The sequence below is a fragment of the Lontra canadensis genome, unplaced genomic scaffold (assembly GCF_010015895.1).
Source record: "Lontra canadensis isolate GAN:19392208 unplaced genomic scaffold, GSC_riverotter_1.0 scaffold43, whole genome shotgun sequence".
NCBI lineage: Eukaryota > Metazoa > Chordata > Mammalia > Carnivora > Mustelidae > Lontra > Lontra canadensis.
This window is the reverse complement of record NW_022631037.1, coordinates 16,093,125-16,116,082: the sequence shown is the minus strand read 5'-3', so window position 1 is coordinate 16,116,082 and position 22,958 is coordinate 16,093,125. Positions and strand designations below refer to the sequence as shown.

The window sequence follows — 22,958 nt, the reverse complement described above, 5'->3', positions numbered from 1 at the left end:
ACTCGCATCCGGAAAGAAAACGCGGACTACAACTCCCAGGATCCCCTGCTATTCCCAGCAACCCTCGCGCCCTGGGAGTACAGAGGGCGGAACCGCAACATGGCAACCCCGGGAGCTGGTGACCCTCTCCATGCAAAGAGTGGAAAGGGCCCTGTGGCTCAGCGCATCGACCCGACTCGGGAGAAGCTGACTCCCGAGCAGCTGCAGTTCATGCGGCAGGTGCAGCTCGCCCAGTGGCAGAAGAGTCTGCCACAGCGGCGGACCCGGAACATCGTGACCGGCCTGGGCATCGGGGCCCTGGTGTTAGCTATTTGTATCCGTCCAGACTGTAGGCTCAGTAGAAGGCATATGGGGACAAGGGTAAGGGGAGCAGAGGCGCGTAGTAGGGCAATGTGGGGGTGCTAAAAAGAGCCCGAGCTGTGAAAGTCTTGGCCATTTCTGATGCCGAGCCAAGCGTTTAAGGTATCTTATTTTGTCATTTTAAAATGCTCTTTTAATATGACTTATTAGTAATAACGGAATCGGGGTCAGGGCTCAGAAAAGCAGAGGGCAGAAGATCGAATCACTGATTTGGGAGGGTGAGAGAGTAACAAGGGTGGTGGAGAGAGTCTGGGAATAGGCAATATGCATACTCCCAAGAGATTTCCTGAACCCACTTTCCCAGATGGCTACACCTTCTACTCCGTGTCCCAGGAGCGTTTCCTAGATGAGCTGGAGGACGAGGCCAAAGCCGCCCGAGCCCGCGCCCTGGCGAGAGCATCAGGACCCTAAACCGGATGGGCACTGCACGTCTCCAACCTGCTGGAGCCCCTTCACATGGTGAATGATGCCCCATGACCCTGTAGAAGTCGAAGCCTGCACCCAGCATTGTTGGCCTCAACCTTGGACGATGATTGAGCCCAAGAATTTTTTTGCATTTGGCCAGGTCAAGGGAATATTGCCCACTTTACACAGACTGTGTCCAGTCACTGGCCCTTCTTGTATTTTGTTTCTTTGTTTGAGAGTTATACGACCTTGGCTTTTCTCAGGATTTCTGACTTTGTGGTTTTACCCTCTTTACCTCCCAGGGGTTTAGCTGTTGTGGGGGTGGGGGTGGCAGCTCTATGTAATGGAGCCTAAAGTAGGAAAGATGGGAGTTAGGTTGAGAGTAATAAATTGAGTCACCTCTCTTGGAGCCACATGAGTGTGTTAAGGCTGACACATGACATGACTGTTGGAAAGCTCCACAGGCCATAGCTGCTGCAGTGGCTTTGCCCCAGGGAGCTGTAAATGTTTAACTAGAATTATTTTTTCCGTGAGATCTTTTCCATTTGTTTTAAGGGAGAGATCATGGTGGGTCACTGGGCTGTGAGACTGAACCATGTCTTCGGGGAGGGAAGGTCACTCTTCTGTCCTCTACCCTTAAAAACAATACATCCTTACTCCAACTTTCCTGCCTTTTCCCACTCTGAGAGAGAGGGGTAGATGAAAGATGAGGGACAGTCTTCCTTCTTTTTACACTTGGACCTGCCTCTCTGGGCCTAAGTTGGGATCTGGATGAGACCTTAGTTTGGTTGAGTGGATCATTGACCTTGCAGTTTCCTCACAAACTGCTGGCAGGAAGTCAGAAGGCTGGGGAGCTGCAAGCCTTGATTCCCATTGTGAGGAGAATCCCTTCTAAATTTTCCCCTGCTGTACCCCACAAGGCTTTACCTCCAGTTCTTAAAGGCACAACAGATACGATGTCACAGAATCCTAGTTTCCAGCAGTTTTATTGGCTGTTGTGAATTCTAGTGTGAGCACACCCCCTACACTTGCTCAGCTAGAGTGTGCCCTCTAGAAGCATCAGGGCTTGAATGGGATTGCTTAGTGGTTGACCCTGGGCTGGGGAGGTGGAGGCATGAGGATGGTAGGCTGCAGAACTGACACCTTCTACACACAGTAAATAGTTCCCGCATGTTTGGCTCTTCCCTACAATGGAGCAGCACTCTCCATGCCCCTTTGGCCTTCTACTCCCTCAGTACGGGGGTCTTCTTGCAGAGTTGTGTTGGTCAGAAGATTCTGAGAGCACAAGCTCCATGGTGGGCCCTGGTGTGGGGGAGACACATGGCTTCTGTTCTGAATTCACTGGAAGGAAAAGAAAAAACACTGAAGAAACCTCCAGGATGGGAGGAGGGTGAAGCTGCAGTCAGCTGCCATTCCCTGGGCTCGCCCTCCCTTGGGCCCGCCCTCACCATCCTGCCAACATCCCCGGCGAATGTCACCCCCTTGCTTGCCCGCTGCTCCTGGGAGCCGGTGCTGCTGCCACTCAGGGAGTTCCTTCGCATGATGCCTGGTGCAGGATGGGGAGGGAGAGCACTGAGTGAGGGAAGGGGCCATGAGGAGAGGGGGGCTAGTCCCCCCACACCAAGGGACAGACCCCCAGGGCCTGGAAGAAAGCCAGATCAGTAGGGAAGGGGACCCGGGAAAGATGGGAGCTGGGCCACTGCAGTCTCACCAGGGCCTGGGGGCTCAGAGCGCTGCAGGCTGTTGCGGCGGGAAGTGGGGAAGCTGCCCTTGGAAAGGCGGCGCTGGCGGCTGGACAGCATAGCAGCCGGGGCCACGATACCCGGTGGGGGCTGCTTCCCAAGCCGGCTGTACAAGTCCTCGATTTCCTTCTTCTGCAGTGCCTGTAGGGCCTCCACCTCTGACAAGTGCCTGAGAATACACCCCGAGCATGAGCGCTGGCCACACGCTTTGCTCTCCCGAGTCTACCTCTTGTCCTTCCTCCCCAGACTCACTTCTGCCGAAGACTCTGCAGCTGAGCCCAGAATTCCTCATCCTCCCCACTGCTCTCGGATTCCTCACTGCTCAGGCACAGGCTACTGTATGAGTAGTTCATCCATACCGGGCTGGGATGGCTCTGGGGTGGGGGGCTGCCCCCCACTCGGGGTTCCTTCCCATCGTCCCCTTCCTCAACTCCAGCCCCTAGGCCTTCCGCTGCACGGTCACTCTCAGCCAGAGCCTCTCTGGCCTCCGGCCCGCTTCCAGCACTATCCTCTGTGTCTGAGCTCTCCGAGGTCAGCTGAGGGGTTGGAGGCTTCAGGGAACTGGGAAGAGGCTCAGCCGGTTCCTTGGATGAAGTCACTTGGAAACGCCCCACAAGCTGCGGCTTTCCCTCTGTAGAGTGACAAGAAAGGAGTCATGGAAGGAGGGAGAGAAAGCAGGGGCAGGATATGAAATGAGAATAACGGGCAGGGGAAGGTCCGTGATCAGAAGCCTCACCTTCAGAGATGGGCTCGAGTCTGGCTTCACCCAGAAGGGGCCGAGCAGGATTTGGCAGGGCCTACAAAGTGTGGGTCCGTGAGGAGGGGAATGATCCAGAACAAAGTGCCCCTAACCACCCCTCTTGGTTTCCTACTCACCTCATTCTCCATCTCAGCCGCTGGAGGTGAAGGCCTATCCTGGCCACAAGGAGCAGGGGTGGGAGGTGGGGGCAGACTGGGTAGGGGAGCAGGGGGGGCTGCAGGAGACTGGGACAGGAGCCCAGGTGAGGGGGACAGCAGGGACTGGGCCACAGTCATCACAGCCAGTGAGAAGGCACTAGCCAGAGAGAGGAGAGGGGCGGCTGTGGTAGAGGGAAGGGGAGATGTGGAGGGGCAGGGGAGAAAGGAAGGAGGAGTCAGAGTGACCTGGGAGCCACTGGGAGAGAAGGCAGGTGGAGAAGGGAGGACAGAGCTCTGCAGAGAATGAGGGGCTGGGTCAGGGACCTGGGTAGCACTGGGGGAGAACGCAAGTGGAGAGCCAGGGGAGTGTGGCGAGAGATTTGAAGACACTTGGGAGAATAGAGAGGGGCTGGAGTACGGGGGAGAAGTGATAGGGAAGATGGGACTTGGGGAAACAGGGGTTCCGGGGGAAAACAGGGTTCCGGGGGAAAACAGGTTTCCAGGGGAAAATAGGTTTCCAGGAGACAGAGGGGTTCCAGAAGAAGATGAGGAGGTGGAGAAGGCTGCCCAGCTCCTCTGCTCCAGGGAGGTGCAGCTCTGGAGCTCTGCGGGTGAGGAAGGAGTGTTGAGTTCCAGTCCCCCATTCCTTACGCCCTTCCCAGAAGCAATCCCAAGGATTGTGAGAGTAGGGACAGAACTCTGTACATACCACGGGGTGGGCCCGGGAGGGGGCCTGAGAGGGCAGGCAATGATGCTGGCTCCTCCTGAGGGAGAGAATGGGGCCCATGGTCACCGTGGGGAAGAGCTGAGTCTTAGATGGGACATTCAGAGCGGGCTTCAGTTGGGACCCATGAACCTCTAGGAGTCCATAAAGGACTTTCAAGGGACTCAAAAGTGTATGTGTTAAAATATTTACAGGTAAAGGAGTATCATGTCTATAATTTACTCTCAAGTGGTTCAGAAAACAGTAATATGTGCACATACATGTAGAGAGGGGAGGGAGGAAGCCAGTGATCAAACTAATGTGACCAAACACTGACAATTGGCAAATCTGGGCAAAGGGTATCTAGGAGTTCTTAGCACAATTCTTGCAACTCCTCTCTGTGTCTGAAATCGTATCAAAATAATGAGTTGAAAAGTATGCATTGAACACATTTTTCTAAAACAAGGGCCCACAGCTTTCATCAGATTCTCAAATGGGGCAAGAGCCATTGTGATAGGGTCCCAGAGATGAAGGAGTTACAGCCAAAGGCACTGGCGAAGGCAGAGAGGAGCACGTCTGGAGCAGAGAGGTGGAGGTGACCTGAGGGGTCTGACCTGGGGGCCCAGAGGGTCCTCAGCAGCCTCCACAGGGCCAGTGTCTCTCTTGAACAGGGTCTCCACTCGCTGGATAATCTCCCGAATACGGCTCAGGAAGCCGGCTCGCTCCGAGGGCAGAATGAACTCGTTATACACCTGGCAAGGGGTCAGCAGGAAGGGGAGAGAGGGCTCAGTGATCCCACTTCTCCCTCCCCCCTGCACTGATCTTTAAAAGCCAACCCTTCACCCCACTGCTCTGCCAACCACCAGCTTGCAGTGTAAGAACGACAGCTTGGAGAACAGGAGCTAACATTCCTAGGATGCATTCTACCCCAGATCTTTCCTTCCAGTGTCTTATCTCATTTAATGATGACAATGGCTCCCCAGGCTCTGTATTCACAGCCCCATTTGAGAGTTCAAAGATAACCAATGCTCAAAAAGGTTAAGTTCTGTCTGCCTAAAATCACAAAATTTGCACCCAAATTTGTCTAAAGCCAGAGCCCGAGTTCTTTGCACTGTCCCATCTGCTAAGTAAAAATAAGGCAATGGATGGTAAGTGTAACATTCAATTTCACAAACACTGAGCACACAGTATGTACCAAGCATTATCGTAGGTGAGGAATACAGAGAAGCATAAAACAAGATCCTGACCCCGAGGAAGCCCACAATCTAGTGAAAGGGAGACGTATACATAATATATGGCAAGTCAGCCTGTGGTAGGAAAGGCATTGTGATCGAGGTATAGAGAATATGGTATCCCAGCAGGAAGAAAGGGAGAGTTAACGGTACAGAGTTTCTGATATGCAAGATGAAGAGGTCCTGGAGATCTGTTTCACCACAATGTGAATATACTTAACCCCACTGGACTATATATTTAAAAATGGTTAAGATGGCAAATTTTATGTTATATGCTTTTTGCTGCAATTTTTTAAAATGCCATTCCCAAGAGAAAGCAGGTCATGCCATCCAGGAGGATAAGGGAAGCTGGGATGGCTTCACAGGGCTGAGCCTGGAAGGATGAGTGAGAAAGCAACCCTTCACTGAGGACTTATCATGTGTGGATACTTCTTATATAATTTCATTTCTCATACATCTATCACCTCTCATAAATTATATGCTATATCAGAACATCTTGGCAAAATGAGTATATCATCTACATTATTGAGTGATACAAAGTTTATTAAGGCACAGTACAAAGCTCCCGAAGAGGGCGGGGACTGGAGAGGGTTGCCCTTGAACTCAGGTCTTATGTGAAAGCCCAGCCTTTCCTCAGTTCCATGCTGTTCATCGGGAAGAGAAGAGCAGGGAGAACAGCGTGAGGTAGTAGCTCTGAGGCATGAAAGGACCCGGCACATTCACGATGCAGTGAAGACCACAGCAGAGCTGGGAGTGCTGTGGATTTCAAAGGCCATGCTCCAGAACTGGACCTTACTCTAACCATAGGTGGTTAACCATTAATGGTGTAGGGCCAAAAAAGCCAGAGCAGATCCAAGCCCCAGGAGAATTCTGCTGCAGAGGAGTGGAGGGTACAATGGTAGGGAAAGAAAAGAGAGCAGAGGACCCTGTGGTCCATCGGGGGGCTCACTTTGGCTGTGTGGGATCTGAGTGGGATTAAAAGCCTGGTGAAAGAAGCCTTTCAAGGCAAGACACCCTAAGCAGGTGGAGACAAAAGTAGAAAGGCACCCAGCCTCTTCAGAGGACCACTCAGAACCCAGTGTGGCTAGAGGGAAGACGATAAGCCTCTGCGCCACGTGGTATTTTGTCTTTGTGCTTGATACAAGGTGAGCGACATGACGAAGGAGAAGCTTTAAAGAGAGTTCCTGAAGCCTGACGCTTCTCTCATTCCCCTCTCTCCTTCACCATTGGCATCCATTGCCCCCACTCCACTGAAAGGTCTCCCACAAAGACCTTCTCCTGACAAAAGCCAGTGTGGTCTTGCCTCAGGCTTCATCCTATGTCACCTCCTTGAAACTCTCTGTTCACTCAGTTTTCACTAACATCTTCAGGGGCTCCTCCAGCCTCTCGGGTTCCACCTCTGTGTCTTCTGGGGACCTACTCCTCCCCATCCCGGAAAAGAAGGTATCCGCTGAGACCCACTCTCAGACCCTCTCTGCCTCTGGCTTTGCAAGCTCATCTTCTCTCACTCTCCCTTCTGTACTGGCAACTCCTAGATCCACTTCTGGATCCTAGATCCAGCCCTGCCTGACTGTATCCTGCTCCTAGGGAGGCTCTTGCCTGCCGCTCTGTTATTCAAGCTCATCGTGACCCTTTCCAGCTTCCCTCTCCTTTAACGGTCTGCTCCCACTACGATCTTCTCCACGCTACAAGTCACCCATGAAATCCCTTCTTCCTAACCCCCTATCATTTCCACTCAAGCGTTCACTGAGCATCTACATTATGCCCCATATTGCATCAAAAAATGACTGGATTACAGAGTAACGTATTTTCCTGAAACAACTCTCAGATCTGCTCCTTTTCTTCTTCCCTTTCCCTATAATCCATTTTCTCCTTGGACCACTTGTAGTTTATCATATTCTTCTGCCAACTGGACTCCCTCCCACCAACCCTCTCCCACTTCCCCTAGCAGAATGGTCTTCTTAAAACCTATTCTCACCATACTACACTCTGTTTAACTCTTCAGACTGTCTCTAATCTGTGCCTCCTCTTCCTGCCCAACCTTGCTTCCACATTTCTCCTCTAGGAACCCTTAGTTCTAGTGACACGGGTTTCCTTATAAACCCCCCCGCAAGCCCCACATTCCAAGTCACTCCCTACTTCCATGCCTTTCCCTATGCTGTACTTCCTCCAGACCCGCCCTTTCCGGTCTTCACTGCTGTTGTCAAGACCCGGACTAAGTTCTGCCTCTTCCCTCCTGCTGCCCCCAGGCCCCCTTTACCCACAGACACAGGATCACATGTGTAGCGTGTACTTGACCACAGCACTTACGGATACCCTCATGTTATCGGACTGCTCCAGCTGAGGATCTGAAGCTCATGAAATAAATAAAAATCTCCCCCACCTTCCAAGGGCAGAAATGTCTTCAGTGTTACTGTGCTTTAAAAAACCTTGCTGTTGGGCGGGAGGAAGGGGGAGTTCAGCACCAGGGGACATCAGACGGGAGATTCCTGTCCTGGAGCCAAAGGCTCTGTCCTCCTCTCTCTCCTCCTCACCATGGCAGCTGCAATCTCTTCCGGGCTGTCCCCATCCAGATCGAATCGGAAGGTCACCATCTTGCTATTGTGCGTCTGCAGCTGGCACTCAACCACTCTGTCATTCTGGTCTGAGACCTTCAGATTCAAAGTCAGCAGAGGGGAGGATGTCAGGCCCTCTGTCCTCATCACATATCCCCACCCTACTCCAATCAAGTGACAGTGGGCAGACTGGAATCGAGAGAAGCAGACTCTGTTCCCAAAGCCTGGTATCAGAAACTAGACCGGCTGCCTTTAGGGTACCAGTCACATACTGCCCTCTCTTTTTTGGCTGGCCTCCCTTACCCCCCTGGCAGTTTCCATCCTGGTCCTGTACCCCTTTCTCACACTAGTGACTCGCAGCCGGGATCGCGGTCTGCGCCGGGGAGTTCTCCCTGGGGGTTTCCTCATGCGTCCCATCCCTTCTCCCACATCACTAAGGCCTGATGCTGCATCCGAGGCATAGCTGGAAAAGGAAAGGAGATAGGAGTGTCAAAGTGGACCCCAGGACCCCAGAGTGCCATGTGTCACTCCAGCACCCCTACTCCTACCAGAACCTACCTGTCTCCTGGGGAAAAGTCACTGCCAGGGCCAGAACATGGAATGGATAGGGCAAAAGCCTGAAATAGGAAATTTTTTCAGGAGGTCAGAGGACGATAATCGTTGGGATCCGGGGGATGGGGTCAAGGGTGCTGGGGCACTAGGCAGAGGGAACTAAGGAAGATGAAGACAGAGTGCAGGACTTCCAGGGACATGGGGCCAGGTCATGGGGTTGGGTTTCACAGGGAGAAAGATAGGTCATAGGCTTGGAATAGCTGGGAGCCCCCCACAGTGACCCCCTCTCACCGAGGGCAGGCAGAGATGGGACTCAGCAGGGCTGGATGGCACCCCCCCAGGGGGCTGAAAGGCAGGGTCTGAGGCATCCAGGAAGCCAGAGGAGCTGAGGTAGCCATCAGTCTCGCAATCCGCTGGTGGGGGAGGGAGGGGATCAAAAAAAGGGGAAATAAAGGGGAATGGTGGCAGAGCAGGGGTTGCTGCCTGAGCAAGGAGGGGCCTGGCACTGTGGGAGTTCCTTCCCAGAGGAGTTCACAGCTAGATGTGGAAGGCAGGGGGAAGTGACGGTGCTGCTGGACCGAACTTCTGGGCAAGGGGCAGAGGCCAAGGGTTCTGAGATCAAGGTCACATCCCAAATCCCCCACTCCGGGGTGACTTACAGGTGGTAGATGAGTAGCTGGCATGGCGGAAGAGGAAAGGCTGGTGCTGGTCTGCCTCGGGCTCCTCGGGCTCTGGGGGGAAGCCGCTGGGGGGACCACCAGGAGTCATGGGGACAGCTGCTGGTGGAGGTCCTGGTGCAGGGGGGAGGGCCTCCAACTCCCTAGCTTTGCGCAGCTTCTCACGCTTTCGCTGGATGGCAGCAACTCGTTCACGTACTGCGCGGGCCACTGGCTGGTAATCAGCTTCGCAGACTAAACCCAGGGCCACCTGGAGTTAAGAGGGGGAGGAACACAGTTTGAGGTGAGGACTCTGCTCCAAGACACATCAGGATGCCTTCTTGGGGCCTCTAGAATATTTCTCCAGGAGAAAGGCACTAACATTCGTTGATGAGGCACTGTGCCCATTAACCAGCAACTCGTTACATCACCATCATGAAATCCTCCCCGCAACTTGCCAAGGGAGGTCTTAGCTCTGTTTTAGACATAAGGAAAGCTGTGACTAATCTAGTAGGTCAGTTGCACTCAGGGGGGAAAGGGGAACATGTGGCAATATCTGGGGACATTTGTAGTTGTCAAAACTCAGTGTTACTGGCATCTAGTGACCAGAAGCTAGGGATTCTTCTCTACATCTTACATTCTCTATAGTCCCCTAAAGATGTCATTGGTGTCATCAAGAATCCCTGTAAGTAATGGATCAAGGTCAGATCCCAAGTCAGGTGTGAGCTGTGCTATGGAGACCCGCTCTTTCTTATGCCGCATTTCAAACACATTCTCAGGTTCCTGACCCAGACCCACCACAGATGATCCCTACCCTCTTAACCGCCATCTTTCTTTTCCTTTCCTTTTCTTTTTTTTAAAGAATTTTGTTTTTAAAGATTTTATTTATTTGACAGAGAGAGAGATCACAAGTAGGCAGAGAGTCAGGCAGAGAGAGGGGGGACAAGCAGGCTCCCTGCTGAGCAGAGAGCCAGATGCGGGGCTCGATCCCAGGACCCTGAGATCATGACCTGAGCCGAAGGCAGAGGCTTTAACCCACTGAGCCACCCAGGCGCCCCTCTTTTTTTTTTTTTTAAGGTTTTATTTATTCATTTGAAAGAGAGAGCACAGGCAGGGTGAGCAGGAGAGGGAGAAGCGGGCTCCCTGCTGAGCAGGAAGCTTAATGTGGGGCTTGATCCCAGGACCCTGAGATCATGACCTGAGCCAAAGGCAGACAGACACTCAACGTGCTGAGCCACCCAGGTGCCCCTCAATTGCTATTTTTCTATCAGGAATCTCATACTCGGGCGCCTGGGTAGCTCAGTGGGTTAAGCATCTGCCTTTGGCTCAGGTCATGATCCTGGAGTCCCAGGATTAAGTCCTGCATCAGGCTCCCTCCTTGGCAGGGAGTCTGTTTCTCTCTCTGACCCTTCTCCTTTTCATCCCTTTTCTCTCTCATTCTCTCTCAAATAGATAAGTAAAATCTTAAAAAAAAAAAAGAAAGAAAGAAAGAAAGAAATCTCAAACTCTCTTCCTGCCTCCCCTCCCCCCACCTCTGGCCTTCCTAAACCAGCTCTCCATCTTCTACCTCCCAGGTATGCCTCTCTTGGTCTGGCAGATTCTGTTCACCATGTCCTTATTCATCTCAAGGACAAGCTTTGCCGTGCATGTAAGGGAGGTGGGGTGGGGTGCTCTGACTTAAAATCTAAACAACCCGAGTTTAAATCTAGCTCTGCCACTTACTCACTCAGAACCTTGGACAAGATATTCAACCTCTTAGAGCCCTCCATCTCCTCGTCAGTACATCAGGACAAAATCACTCCACACAGGGTTGGTAACAACACTGACAGGCACGTGGAAGTGCTTGAAGCCACATACAAATGTGGGATTGTTAATGAGCTCCAACCACGTGCCATGCACTGTCAGAGACAGAAAAATCAATAGAACACAGTCTCTGCCCTCAAGGAATTTACAGTCTAGTAGAGGAGAAAGACAGGAATGTCCTCTGGTATAAAACAAGACCGATGGTGGTGGGTCCTGTAATGAAAAACCTGTTGAAGTGGAAAGAAGCATTTAATTTTGACTCTAGAGGGAATGGGTTTCTTGAAATTCATGGTTCTGAGCATGGAGGAAGACGGGGGCAAGGGGAGGGGTGGACACAAGGTTGGTGGAGGGTTAAAAGGAGAAAAATAAATAGATAAATTGGAAAGAAGAGCATTCCAGGAAAATTGCATCAGCAGAAAGTAGAGCACTGGAGGAGTGGAGGCTGGAGGACCCAGGGTTTGCTCTGGAAAAGGAAATCTTTCAGCGAGTCCGCACACCGGGTGTGCGTGAGTGTGTTAAGGTGGGAGGGGCCAGGAGACGCTTACAAAAACACTCTGCGAGGGGTGAGCTGGGTGCCTGTCCCACCACCGAGGGACCCTACCCGGGGCCCTCCAGTCAACGCCCACAGCCCCGCCCAAGCTCAGCGGCAGGTCCGTCTGTCGCCTGCTCACCATCTCCTGCGCCACCTCCTCTGCGGCGTCCCGGCCCAGCTGGAACAGGAACTCTATGGCCTGGTTGTCCCGTGGGCGCCCCCCACGCCGCGCGTCCTCCATGCGCAGCCAGAGCTTCAGGCCGGGCTTCTCCCCGTCGTCCTCCTCCGCTAGCTCCACGTGCACGCCGCGCTCCTCGCGGAAGAAGGCGTGAGCCAGGAGGTCCTGGATGGTGAACCTGAGGGCGGCGCCGGTGAGCCGAGCCTGGCCGCCGCCCGCCTCCAAGCCTCCCCCAACACCCACCCTGCGCCCCTCCACCCCACCTCTCGTTCTTATCGGTGCGGATGCAGCCTTCGATGATCTCCTTCACCTCGGGAATCTTCACCTTGTAGAAGCTGTTCGGCTTTGTGCCCTGGAGGAAAGAGGTTTGCATGAGGCCTCCGGACCTCTGCGCCCCAGCTCTCTGCTTCCCCCCTCACACCCCACCCGAGGCAACAGAGCGTGCAATCGTCAAAGCCCCGCCACAGCTACTAGACGGTTCGATTTCAAATCCCCGTCCCCCCACGTATCGACAGTATGACCTTGAACAGGTCTCCCTGAGCCAGTTTTCCCGTTTGTAAAGCGCAGGGCACAGCCGAGGCCCTCCCTGCTCACCCTCTGCATGAAAGATCAGATGTGAAACCGTTTGTAAACTCTAGGGATCGCTACACACATCATTATTCTAAACAGCTAGTACTGGGGAGGGGGGCCGGGTGGGGTGTGGGGGTGGGGGAAGCGTGTGTGCATCCGCTATACTTCGGTGTTTACCAGAGCATCTTCGCGTCTAGCCTGTTTTCTTTAAGGGAAACGGCATTGACCACAGACTGACTGGGGCAGGCAAATGGGAGGTGACCTGGAATTCTCTGTCCTCCCCACCCCCTCTCACCGAAGTGACCTTGCGGTAGATCTGCGCGGCATTCTGGCACTCGGAGTAAGGGTACTCTGAGGTGGCCATCTCCAGCATACACATGCCAAATGCGTACACGTCCACCGCCTCATCGTACTTTTCCTCGTACATCTCAGGGGCCATGAACTCCGGAGTCCCTGTAGGATCCACAGTGGGCATCAGGCTACGGAGCCTTCCTCTGGCTTCCTCTCTCCTCTTGGGCTACCATCAGCTAGCCAGGGGGTGCGGGAAGGCGCAAATCCCACCCCACCCAACCCCGAGTTCTGGAATACTAGTAAGGACCCTTCCCCACTCTGTGTGTATTGGGGGGGGGGGAGTTGGAGAGGATGCCATAGGACTCCCCATGTTCCCCATGCTCTTCTAATTCCATGCAACTCAAAGGGCCTTTCTGGGAAGAGAGGGTCCCCGGGGTCTCTTCTGACGTTGTTGAGGAGGGGGAAATTGGGGAGGGGAGAGGTACGAATAGCAAGGACCTCCTGGAGGGACGCACCGATCACGCTCTTGGCAAAGGAAGCGCGTTTGAGCGTGGCCAGGCCCAGGTCGCCAATCTTGACCGAACCTGAAGGGCCCGTGATAAAGACGTTGTCACACTTGAGATCCCGGTGCAGAATGGGGGGTACCCGGGAGTGTAGGAAATGAAGCCCCCGAAGGATCTGGCGGCTCCAGCGCTGAAGGACTCGTGGCTTCATCTCCCGGAACCGCCTCAGGTATCTGGGGGAAAGGCACGTTGCCAAGGTCGCGTCGGGAACACGGAGGCGGAGGCGGGGGAGCGGACCCCGGCTGGGAACTTCCCCGGCTCCCACGGGCACTACCGCCTACACATCTTCTGCCAGCAGTATTCTAGCTCAGGTCCTCGCTGCGTTCCAGGGAGAAACTGAGTCGGGGGCGTGGTGGCTAGACGTGAGAGTACAAAAGGGATCCGGTGGTGAACTTGTAGATAGGGCAGCGCCGAAGGGGCTGGGGAGCGTGGGAAGAGATGACTAACCACCTTGGGCATGGGGGAAGGCTTCAGAGTAGAAATAACTTTTGTTTCCTCTTGAAGGATGAGTAGGGGTTCAAGGGTGAAAAGGGGAAGGGATGGAGACTTTCCAGGCGGAGGGGACACTGGACTCAAAGGCACGGAGACTGCAACAGGGTGGGGTGGGAGGAGGTGCTGGGAATTCAGTTCCTGTGGAACCTAGGCTCAAGATGAGGCTAGATCCTAAGGAATCTGGGCATAGGCAGAGTGTGGACCTTAACCTGAGAGTGGTGGGAAGCCTTGAAGGAATAGAGAGATTCCCCAGACTGTAGGAAGATAGGGTAGGTTGGAAAGGTGAGGGCAGAGTGGGGGAAGGCCTTTGAGGGCGCTGCGGCAGGTCTCCAAACCAGTGAGTGCCAGTGGATGGAACTGGGAAGGCAGAATGGGGAATTATAAGGAGGCCTTGGAGACAGACTGGTGGGGGAAGACAGATGCACAGAGTGGAGATAAAGGAGGCATCTGGGGAGATCGAATTTTGGCTGCAATCATGGGTGGACACTGCCACTCACCCAGGCAGAGACGCAGTAGGGGTGGGTGAGAGGTAGTGAACCCGGTCTGGAACCTACATCTAGAGTTTGAGGAGCCTGGGAGAAGTTCCAGAAGCGGTGGGGACCTCCCACCAACAGCTCTCCCACCAACCAACACTACCACCAGGCACAGAGCTCACGTCTTGAGGGTGCCGGAGGTCATGAGTTCGGTCACCAGCACGATGCAAACCTGGCCCCTCAGCACTGACTTCCATGAGTCATAGAAGCGGACGATGTTGGGGTGCTGCAGCCCCTTGAGCATCTCCACTTCCTCGGAGAATCGCTGTCGCTCGGTTCGAGACAGTTTCCGAGTCTGTGGGGTAGGGGATGGGGGTCAAGGTCACAACAGGCCCAGGACTCCCACGGAGAGGAGGAAGGGACACATGGGGAGGAGCTGAGGAGCAGTGAGGGTTGGAGCCCACAGATGAGGCTAGGTCATCACTTGCCCAACGGGCTCTATACCCTGAATTCTCAATCGGCTGCTGCAAGGACACGCCCATCCTGGGCCTGGGGCCACCCTTGGACCCCCTGCTGGACACAAGGGCCTTTATGCAGCCCGGTCCAGGAGTCCTGAGCTCAATAGCGCCTTTGTGGCCTCCCAGGCCAGCCGTGGGGCGGGAGGGGACGCCCGGGGGCTGGCAGTGGGCAGGCAGCAGGCAGGCAGCAGGCTGACAGCGGGCAGAGAATTGGGGCCTTCAAGGGGGTTGGCCCCAGAAACTGGGAACTGCTAGATCCAGACAGGAGGCAGGAGGGCTGCAGAGGGAGTTACAGAGAAAGATCCAGGACCAGGCGCCAGAAGACCGCCCCCTGCCCCATGGCTGTCCCGCCCACCTCTCATCCCCCACCCCCCATTTGGCTGCCTTTCCGTTCCTGGCCTAGAGCCTAGGGAGTGGCACTGGCAGGCGCAAGGGGCGAGTCCAGTGCCAGGGCTGGAGGGGAGGACCCTTACCCAGGCTTTGCCCCCCAGTTTGAACCCAAAGCTTTTGGCCCAGACTTAACTGGGTTCTTCCCTCAGAGGAAAGAAGGTCCATCACACCAACATCCCCCTAGAGCCCACTGGGTTCAGTGCCTTTGGGTCTGGGAAGAGAAAGCCCAGGTAGACGGTGAGATGAAGAGCAGGACTGGACTCAGGCCAGGGCTGGAGCACTCTGTCTCCCCCTCCCCCAGCTGTGGAGAAATCTAGAAGTCTGACTGCTCCCGAAGGGGCCTGGGAGGGCTGCCGCATCCTGCCACCACCACTCTAAATCTTCTGCAAGTGGAGAGGATCCTGCCCCAGCTCCAAGCCTCCATCATCCCAGCCTCCCACTCGGCAAACATCCAGGGTGAAGGAGGAGGAGGACCAGGGTCATACTGAGGGTCTCAAGACTAAGAGGAAAGGGAAGGGGAGAGAGAGTAACCACTGCAGAAGACTGGTGAGGCCAGTCACCCCTCAGACCTGAACTGACTCCCTAACCGATTCTGCATCCTATCTTTCAACTCTCAGAGTTGAGTATAGAGACTTTAAAGTTAGAACGTCCAAAACCCATAGGGGAGCCACCCTATGCCTCTGCCTAGTTTATCCTTCTGCAGCCCAGAATCAGCCAGATCCATTGATCATCAGAGCAACGGGGAGTGGGCAGGAGTGTCCCGACCTTTGACAGGAAAGATAGATCTCTCCCTTGCTGCTGTCCCCTAGATTTCTCATCCCCAAACCTCCACAGGGTCCCATCCCGAGGTGCCACAGAGGGGCGCCCAGCCGCACCTGCAGCTCACACCAGGCCACCTCCACCGTGGTGTCGGTGTCCAGCCCTCGATACACCGTCTTGAACGAGCCACGTCCAATCTCGATGTCAAACTTGAGGTATCGGCCGTCTGGGGACGTTGCCACGGCCTGGGTCTCCGTATCCTCCTTTTCCTCCTGCTCCCGCTGCCGCTCCCGAGCCGCGGCTTCGGGGACTGTCGGCGGATCCCGGGACCCCGAGCCTCCTGCAGAACCCGTGAGCTCTGGACGCGCGGAGTCTGCAGCCTTCACGGGGGCTCCCCCGGTCCACGTGCCCTCGGGGGGCTCTGGACAACTAGGCGGTGGGCTCCTTGCGGGGCCAGGACCAGCAGAGTCCGGAGGAGCGGGGGTCTCCGGAACGGGTGAGGCTGGCTGGGACCAAGAGCTCAGCAGCCCCAAGTCGACTGAGCTGCGGCGGCTGAGACGGGAAGAGCGCGGCCGGGGCTCAGCCTTCCCGGAGAAGCGGCGCACCCGGCGCGGAGGGGGCCCAAGGCGGGGCGGACCGGCGGCGGCGGCGAGAGGCGGCGGGGGCCGCAGGGCTAGGTCGGCCTCCGCCTGGGACATGGGGATCGCAGTCTCGGGGGTCGGGGGTGCCAGCATGAGGAAAGGCCGGCGCCGCAAGGCAGTTAGCTGGGCGGCTGGAGGAGGCGGCCTGACAGGAAGACTGGCCCGGTGCGCGGTGCTCCGGCTGAGCTCCCGGGGCCCCCAGTCCCGGGCTCGCCCTCCCCGCAGCCCCGCCCCCGGTCCCGCCCCCAGCCCCACCGCCCCCAGGGCCGCCCCCTCCCAGCGGCCCGCGGCGCGCTGAGCGGGGCGCGCAGCCCCTCACCTCAGCCGCCCCGCCCCCGGCCGCAGGCCCTCCCGGCCTCCCCGCCTCCCTGCGCGCCCTCCTACAGGCTCATTCCGTGACTGACCGGGTGCGAGACGGAGGTGTGTCCGCTCGCACTAAGTGCGCAAACCTGCTTGGGGGCGGGGGAGGCACGAAGCTGGGTCTGGGAGAGGAAACGTGACCGCGGCTCTCCGGCTCTAAAGAGGGGGCAGGTTCAAGGGAAGGTTACCACCCGCCTGCACGCCCCAGATAAGGTAGCGCCACCCTCTCCTGTTTGTCCGGGGTAGCCCCAGGCCGACAAAACAGAGGTCAGTGGAAAGGTTTGGTTTTCTCCCAAGCTGCTGTCCCTCTGGGCGGCACAGGGATGGGTGTGTGCACCCCAGGGCAAGCCCCTCCCCCAAGCCAGGGACCCGGTCACCCATCCCCTCCACCTCCTACCTTGGCCGCAGCCTGGTCCTGGCCGCAGTAGCCGTTTTTGCTACGTGGGCCCTCCTTCCTCCTCCTTCTGTTTGCCAAAGTTCCCAATAAACCAAAGTCCATATCCGGTCTACACCTCTTCAGCTCCCCTCGGCCTCAACGACCCCACCCAGACCAGAAGGATGGAGGGAGGGGCTTCAGAGTGGTTCAGGGCTTTCATGGGGTGGGGGAGACGGGAGGGAAGGGGAAGCCACTAAGTTACTCCAATTCAGAGAAAGCAAGCAGTCTGTCCCCAAGCTGTGTTCCATCAGCACTCCCCCACACAGCCCACCCAGCAGATGTAAAACCACAGGCGCACTGGAGCCTGCCAGCACTGGAGGACCTTTTCATTTACAAAGGCCATAGACCTCTTCCCTCTCCTAGGCTGGGATTGACTCAGGGGGCAATGCTTCACAGCCCTCCCCATGCCCATTCCAGTAGTAACTTCCAACGGCAGGCAGGCAAGTGGGGTTGAGTTTTTTAATATCGTAAATCACATAAATCAGTGTCCAGCCTGGCCTCTCACTGCCAGGCCCCTTCCTGGGCCTCCTATCTTCATATTGCCGGGAAGGCTGCCTGCAGCCAGGGCTTCTCCCATCCCCTAGGAAGGATCCAGCACCAGCCTGAGAGGGGAGGCAATAGCAGCTAAGGGGGTGGAGAAGGGGGAGGGACAGAAGCTTGTGCACGCGCATGTGTGTATGTACTTACGTGTGTGAACACATGTGGAGTTAAAGGTTTACAGACCCTGCCTGGCTTGGGGACAGTCGAGGATGGGAGAGGAGGTAGGGCAAAGTGAAGCACATCATTTGTTTCCCTGGCGCCTCAGCCTCACCCTTCCTCAGGGACAGACGCACCGGGTAATTGGGAAACCCATCCCTGGACTGGAGCCCTTTTGAGTCTGGTGGAGTCACAGATCCAGTCTGTGGGGTCACTGGGTCTGTCTCCTTTTGAAAGCCCTGGAAGGGTGGGAGGTAAGAAGTAAAAGGAGACAGGTCTCCGCTAGAAGAACTTGACGCCCCGGCCATCGCTGACGGTGATGATCTCAGCCTTGTGCTCCTGCTGTAGGGCCTGCAGAGCCCGAAGTAGGGTTGCTTCGTCCAGCCCATGAAACTCTGGATAGGGAGAGATGGGGATTAGGGACACTCTGCTTCTGCGGGCTCAAGGCCCCTGAGGAGCAGAGTCTAGCTGGAAGCTGAGACCCTGAAGCCAGGGGAGACATGTGCCATCGATACTGCTGTGGCTGCTGCCAACCCCTCCTGCAAACTCCTTAGAGTAAGGGCTGAAAGCAAGCCTGAGTCAGCATGAAATGAGAATTCAGGCTTATTCTCCCCGTCCAGGTTCTTCTGTCAGACTCAACCCTCACATGTATCCCCCACCCCTGCGCCATGAGTGTCTGATGTACAAGAATGGCACTACCTGCTTGTGGACCACAGAGTGGGGGACACTGAAGCCTAGGAAGGTCAAGGTCCTTGTCACTGGATTCTGACCCTAGTTGGACCCATCAGGGTCCAACCCTAGTGCTGCCATCAGGAGCACCTGTCCCAACACAAAGAAGTGTAGCCATACCTCTGACCAGGAGACTGTTAAGATCCAGCACAGGTATCTGCCCTTACCTAGTTAAAAGGAACAAAGCTGGGAGCCAAGGGCCAGCTGAGTATGTGAAGATATGGCAAGATACTGCAGAGAGAGGTGAGAAGCAGGTGGCAAGCCCGAACAGGTTCGCACACCTCACCCCCCTACGGGGGCCTACCTCTTGAGTCAGGGAGCTTGCTTTCTGAGGAAGCCTTTAGCTTTGCCCAGCATGAGTGGTGGGCTGGGCAAGGCTGCAGCACTGAAGTCATGGGGTGATGGTGGGAGTAGCAAGCAGAGGCCTGCAGGGCAGGGGGGAACAGCCAAGAGCTGTAAACTCTGTTATGGCAGCCAGGGCCTGGCACAAAGGGAAGGTGCCCTTTTTTCCCCAGCTGAGATTGGAACTTTTGGTGAGCCTGGGGATCAGAATGTGAAACCAGAGATAAAAGAGCTAAGAATATATTTACACTATATAAATATCAAACAGTATACAAATCCTTGCCCTGGCCAGAAACCAAAGTATTTAAAAGGCCTGGGGGTGGGGATGGGGGTGTTGGCCCAATCCCTTCAGCTGACGCCCACAAATCCTGAGCCCTCTATAAGTATAAAGGGTGAAAGAAAGGCCTGTGTCAGCAAGGAATGAGATCTTCAGCTTAATCTCCTGCCCCGGTTCCTCATTCAGCATCTACACCAGTAATTCTTAACTTTTCATGGGTCACAGATACCCTTGAAAATCTTTGAATACGGACTCTACCCCTAGAATAATGCACATACAGCCCCATAGACAAAATTTGGGGGTATGATGCATATAAATTCAGGTAGTTTAGGGAAACCTTGGACATGTATCATGCAGTATTTGGAATTCAGAGGCAGGGATGGGAAGTCTGACTGTCAAACAAGGACCGGAGAGGCTTCAGATCACAAAACTGGGGGGAAAGGGAGAAGCGTTACCCTCATTCTCTGTGTCGTCCCCATTGGTCAGTTCGTACAGGGTAAACACGGAGTTGTTCTGGCCACTCCTGGAAACCTATGGACACAGAAAATGGGGGTTGAATAAGGACCTGAAATCCCGGGGAGAAGGTGAGCTCACCAGCTCCACCTATCTGACCCAGGAATGGTACCTATTTCCAAACCAGGGCTCACTGTCACCTCGGCAGGAGTGGCCTAAACACCGCAAACCCCACAGGTGCTATATTTATACATGTACGCACATACACGGAACCACTAAAACCACAGGTCTTCACATGTCTGAGCAGTGACCTCTCATTCTGTTTTCCTGGTCAGGAATAGGTGGCATGAGTTTGTTATATTTGGGTTGTTGATGCTTCTTCCCCTCTTCTCTCCCTTGGGAAAGTTTAGGGCTGGTAGTGGCTGTGAATGTGGGGGGAGAGTTTGTCCCCACACCCATACTGGTTCAGAATGTCTCATTCATACGGTGGACAGCCCCAAAGGGTACAGAGGGGGAGGGGCCCCAGGCTTTTTTTTTTTTTTTTTCTCTTCCTTCCCTTCCTTTCCTCATTTATCTTCTGTGGCCAGAGACTCCAGCCAACAATAGCACTCATGGTTCCAGCACTGCATTCTCCAAACATGGCCTCATGTAGCCTCTGGCCTCCTGCAGTCAAAGGCAGGGAAGTTCTACACAGCCAGGGAAATTGAGTCACTGAAAGAGGCATGCCTGAAGACCTATACTTCCTCTTTCTGCCCCCGCCCACTTTGCTCAGTCTAGACCTGGGAACACCAGGTATCTGCTGAACACAGATACAATTCTCTGCCATGGGTCACTATGGTGGAGTAGTCTCACCCACTGATAGATGAGCTTCCCCCATTCTTCTGGCCTTCGCCACATGATCAGGAAGCTAGACTTGTTCTTATCCAACCACTCCAGGTTCCCTGCAAAAAAGATACTTATGAAAGCATCTTATGCTAAGAAGGGACAGAAGGCAAAACCACGGTAGAACACAGTGGAAAAGACCCAGCTCTCAGGAACTGAAATCTGTTTTATTACTATCTGCAAGGCACCAATTCTCTTCCTATCTCTCTCCAGGTCTCAGGACACAGATGGAGAGATTTCAGTGGTGAATACCAACAGGGAAAAAAGACCCGGGAATTGGACTACCTATTATACAGAACACTATGGGTTCCAAGCCAGGGGAGAGAAAAAAGTTGTTAAAAGCAAAGACTTGTGGGGCACCTGGCTGGCACAGCTGGTGGAGTGGGTGACTCTTGATCTCAAGGTTGTGGGTTAGAGCCCCTCATAGGCTATACAGATTACTTAAAAATAAAATCTTAAAAAAAAAAAAAAAGACAAAGTCTTATGGCAATCTGCCCTCAGGAAAAGCCAAGTAGGAGGAAAAATAAGGAAATCTGAGGCCCTGAACCCACCTTTCTTCCTTAGTTCCTCTAATACAACCTGAATTGATTCCACGGGAAGCTTGCCTGGTTTGAAGTTAAGGGAAGGGCACTGATGGACTGAGTTGGGTAGGATAAAAATTCTCAGGGCCAATGTCATGTTGAGAACCACTTGTCCCCTTCCTCTCCCTCCCACACACATATATGTGCAGTTCCCCAACAGGCTATAAATTGGCATTTCCTGGATATTGGGAGGAGGAAGGCAAAGAGCAACTAGTTCAATTAAAGGGAATAGCTTTAAAAATGAACGGTACTACCATCTGTCACCCTCTGTCCTTTCTCCTTCCTTGAGACTTTCTCCACAGATATTTCAGGTATGAATCAGGCAGCAAAAACAAATGCCCTTTACTTCCCGGGAGGAAGAGAGTAGGTGGAGAAAATTACCAAAGGTAATACCAGAGCTTGAGCTTCACTCAGAAGAGGACAGGAGATTCACAGTCCAAAGGGCTTGGGTTGAAAAGCTTGGGACCCGGCTTCAGGGCAGAGACTATGGCACCCAGGCCCTTGTCACTAGCCAGGACAAGGGGGTTTGAGGCTGCATTTGCGTTGGGGTTTGGGGATAAAATGGAAGTCAGCTATAAGAAACACACCGGCTCTTTCCCAAGTCCAGTTTGGGTGGGAACCTGCCTACTGTGGGTGAAAGAGGGTATGAAGTCTGGGCATGTGGGAAAGCGTGGAAGTGCATGTGTGTGGGCTGTGGAAGAGCCTGAGGGAGGATACGCTGTAGCTTCACGTTGTTGAAGAGCGGGCTCTCCTGAGCTTCCATCACCGTCATGCTGGATTGTTTGTGCAGGCGGCAGAAGGACAGGACCAGCGAGCACCAGGCGGCCAGCTGCTTCTGCCGAGTGTCCACGTTCGGCTGCAACCTGCCGGGTGAAGGGGGTGGGGCGCAGAATTAGAGGGAGTGAGAGAGCGAGAGGCAGCACTTGCCGGAGGCGCGTCTGGGGGACAAAGTAGGGGACTGGGAGTGGTGGCGACCGGGTCCTTTCTCCCCCTCCCCATTTGAAGCATCAGGGCTGAGCCCAGGGTCTGGGGCAGGGGAGGGAGGCACAGCGGGGCTTCTCGGGGTCTGAGCCTCACGTAAAGAAGGGCGGGAAGCGATACTGCCACGGCCACTCGAAACTCATCGCCATTGTAGTAGCCCAGGAAACCCGGAACGTCCGGGCAAAGGACTTCCGGCCTCCGCTTTGGCACGTCCGGGCAAAAGGCACAGCAGAAAGGTTCCGGACGCCTCTTCGGAGAGGGACGGCCCAACGGAAGGGGTCTCGCTGATCCCCCAGTCCCTTGCCGTTATCCTAAAAGTTCTTACCGTTTAGAGCCCCAAGAAGTCTTCTCATTCAGTTCTAGAGAAGGGCAGTGACTTCTCCAAAGCGGCACACTTTGACGGTAGAATTGCCTAGGCTTTTCCCCCCTCTGCTGGGCTTCCTTTAATATTAACATTCGTGTCGGTTGCATTTAACAAACACCACACAATTCCCCGGTTTCCTCAGTTGCTAGGTCCTTCGACTCCGCCATTCCCTGGTCTCCTGCAGCCCCCGTGGGAGCACATTTGTAGTTTTTATCTCTGGAAAAGGTTCGGCTTCCGTGATTCGGAGCTGCCCGCTTTGACCACAGCTATATAACTCTCACGTCCTCACTTTCCTAGGCTCAAATCTCTGGACCCATTTTGGTCTTATTTGAGTTCTTACCCAGCCTAGACTACCCCATTCTGTCCCCCTTGCTTGTCTACTTGCTGGTCACTTAACAGACCAGGGTTGTTGCTTCCTGCCCCCACGTCCATTCCCCACCCACCTTCCCCAATTCCTGGGCCGACTTGTATTACTGGAAAAAATCACAGAACATGCTGGCTGAGCCCCAAGTTCCCTGACTGACTTCACTGCTGGGCTCTCAGTG

The 22,958-nt window shown here is 54.7% G+C and overlaps 3 protein-coding genes and 1 long non-coding RNA gene across 7 annotated transcripts; 2 read left to right on the top strand and 2 right to left on the bottom strand.

The window, feature by feature from the left end:
- The first annotated feature begins 58 nt into the window (after positions 1-58).
- Positions 59-1,030, top strand: LOC116875895 (cytochrome c oxidase assembly factor 3 homolog, mitochondrial). Its single transcript, XM_032871720.1, has 2 exons — positions 59-313; positions 665-1,030. Exons 1-2 carry the CDS (start codon positions 100-102, stop codon positions 769-771), a joined length of 321 nt encoding a protein of 106 aa, XP_032727611.1. The 5' UTR covers positions 59-99; the 3' UTR covers positions 772-1,030.
- A 668-nt stretch (positions 1,031-1,698) lies between these two features.
- WNK4 (WNK lysine deficient protein kinase 4) lies at positions 1,699-16,405 on the bottom strand. 3 transcript variants are annotated; one of them, XM_032871703.1, is made up of 20 exons: positions 15,788-15,902; positions 15,046-15,123; positions 14,187-14,359; positions 12,992-13,212; positions 12,481-12,638; positions 11,879-11,967; positions 11,577-11,793; positions 9,106-9,373; positions 8,738-8,859; positions 8,453-8,511; positions 8,240-8,357; positions 7,874-7,990; positions 4,722-4,859; positions 4,114-4,168; positions 3,384-4,009; positions 3,244-3,304; positions 2,760-3,138; positions 2,477-2,676; positions 2,214-2,311; positions 1,990-2,106 (listed from the first exon to the last, which is right to left on the bottom strand). In XM_032871703.1, exons 3-20 carry the CDS (start codon positions 14,306-14,308, stop codon positions 2,104-2,106), a joined length of 3,051 nt encoding a protein of 1,016 aa, XP_032727594.1. In that variant the 5' UTR covers positions 14,309-14,359; positions 15,046-15,123; positions 15,788-15,902; the 3' UTR covers positions 1,990-2,103. The 3 variants fall into 3 exon arrangements, with proteins under 3 accessions (XP_032727591.1, XP_032727594.1, XP_032727593.1); XM_032871702.1 differs by lacking the exon at positions 15,046-15,123 and having other exon boundaries at positions 15,788-16,405; XM_032871700.1 differs by lacking the exons at positions 2,214-2,311; positions 15,046-15,123 and having other exon boundaries at positions 1,699-2,106; positions 15,788-16,405.
- Positions 15,815-20,959, top strand: LOC116875896. Its single transcript, XR_004384284.1, has 2 exons — positions 15,815-15,886; positions 20,701-20,959. It is a non-coding gene; the product is annotated as an uncharacterized LOC116875896 (long non-coding RNA).
- VPS25 (vacuolar protein sorting 25 homolog) lies at positions 17,554-22,276 on the bottom strand. Of its 2 annotated transcripts, none has more exons than XM_032871718.1 (6): positions 22,146-22,276; positions 21,786-21,931; positions 21,039-21,092; positions 20,458-20,546; positions 19,608-19,683; positions 17,554-18,199 (listed from the first exon to the last, which is right to left on the bottom strand). In XM_032871718.1, exons 1-6 carry the CDS (start codon positions 22,196-22,198, stop codon positions 18,087-18,089), a joined length of 531 nt encoding a protein of 176 aa, XP_032727609.1. In that variant the 5' UTR covers positions 22,199-22,276; the 3' UTR covers positions 17,554-18,086. The 2 variants fall into 2 exon arrangements, with proteins under 2 accessions (XP_032727609.1, XP_032727610.1); XM_032871719.1 differs by lacking the exon at positions 17,554-18,199 and adding an exon at positions 19,100-19,252.
- Between the last annotated feature and the right edge of the window lie 682 nt (positions 22,277-22,958).

What these genes read in the sequence shown, in the direction of transcription:
- LOC116875895 (XM_032871720.1), top strand. Translation starts at nt 100, where the DNA reads ATGGCAACCCCGGGAGCTGGTGACCCTCTCCATGCAAAGAGTGGAAAG. An exon ending in GGCCCTGGTGTTAGCTATTT is followed by an intron (nt 314 to 664) that starts GTATCCGTCCAG and finishes CCACTTTCCCAG; the next exon opens with ATGGCTACACCTTCTACTCC.
- WNK4 (XM_032871700.1), bottom strand. Translation starts at nt 16,405, where the DNA reads ATGCTGGCACCCCCGACCCCCGAGACTGCGATCCCCATGTCCCAGGCG. An exon ending in ACCTCCGGCACCCTCAAGAC is followed by an intron (nt 13,213 to 14,186) that starts GTGAGCTCTGTG and finishes CCTTTCCCCCAG; the next exon opens with ATACCTGAGGCGGTTCCGGG. An exon ending in CTTTGCCAAGAGCGTGATCG is followed by an intron (nt 12,639 to 12,991) that starts GTGCGTCCCTCC and finishes TGGATCCTACAG; the next exon opens with GGACTCCGGAGTTCATGGCC.
- VPS25 (XM_032871718.1), bottom strand. Translation starts at nt 22,198, where the DNA reads ATGGCGATGAGTTTCGAGTGGCCGTGGCAGTATCGCTTCCCGCCCTTC. An exon ending in CAACAACGTGAAGCTACAGC is followed by an intron (nt 21,093 to 21,785) that starts GTATCCTCCCTC and finishes ACTTCAAACCAG; the next exon opens with GCAAGCTTCCCGTGGAATCA. An exon ending in AGAGGAACTAAGGAAGAAAG is followed by an intron (nt 20,547 to 21,038) that starts GTGGGTTCAGGG and finishes TCTTTTTTGCAG; the next exon opens with GGAACCTGGAGTGGTTGGAT.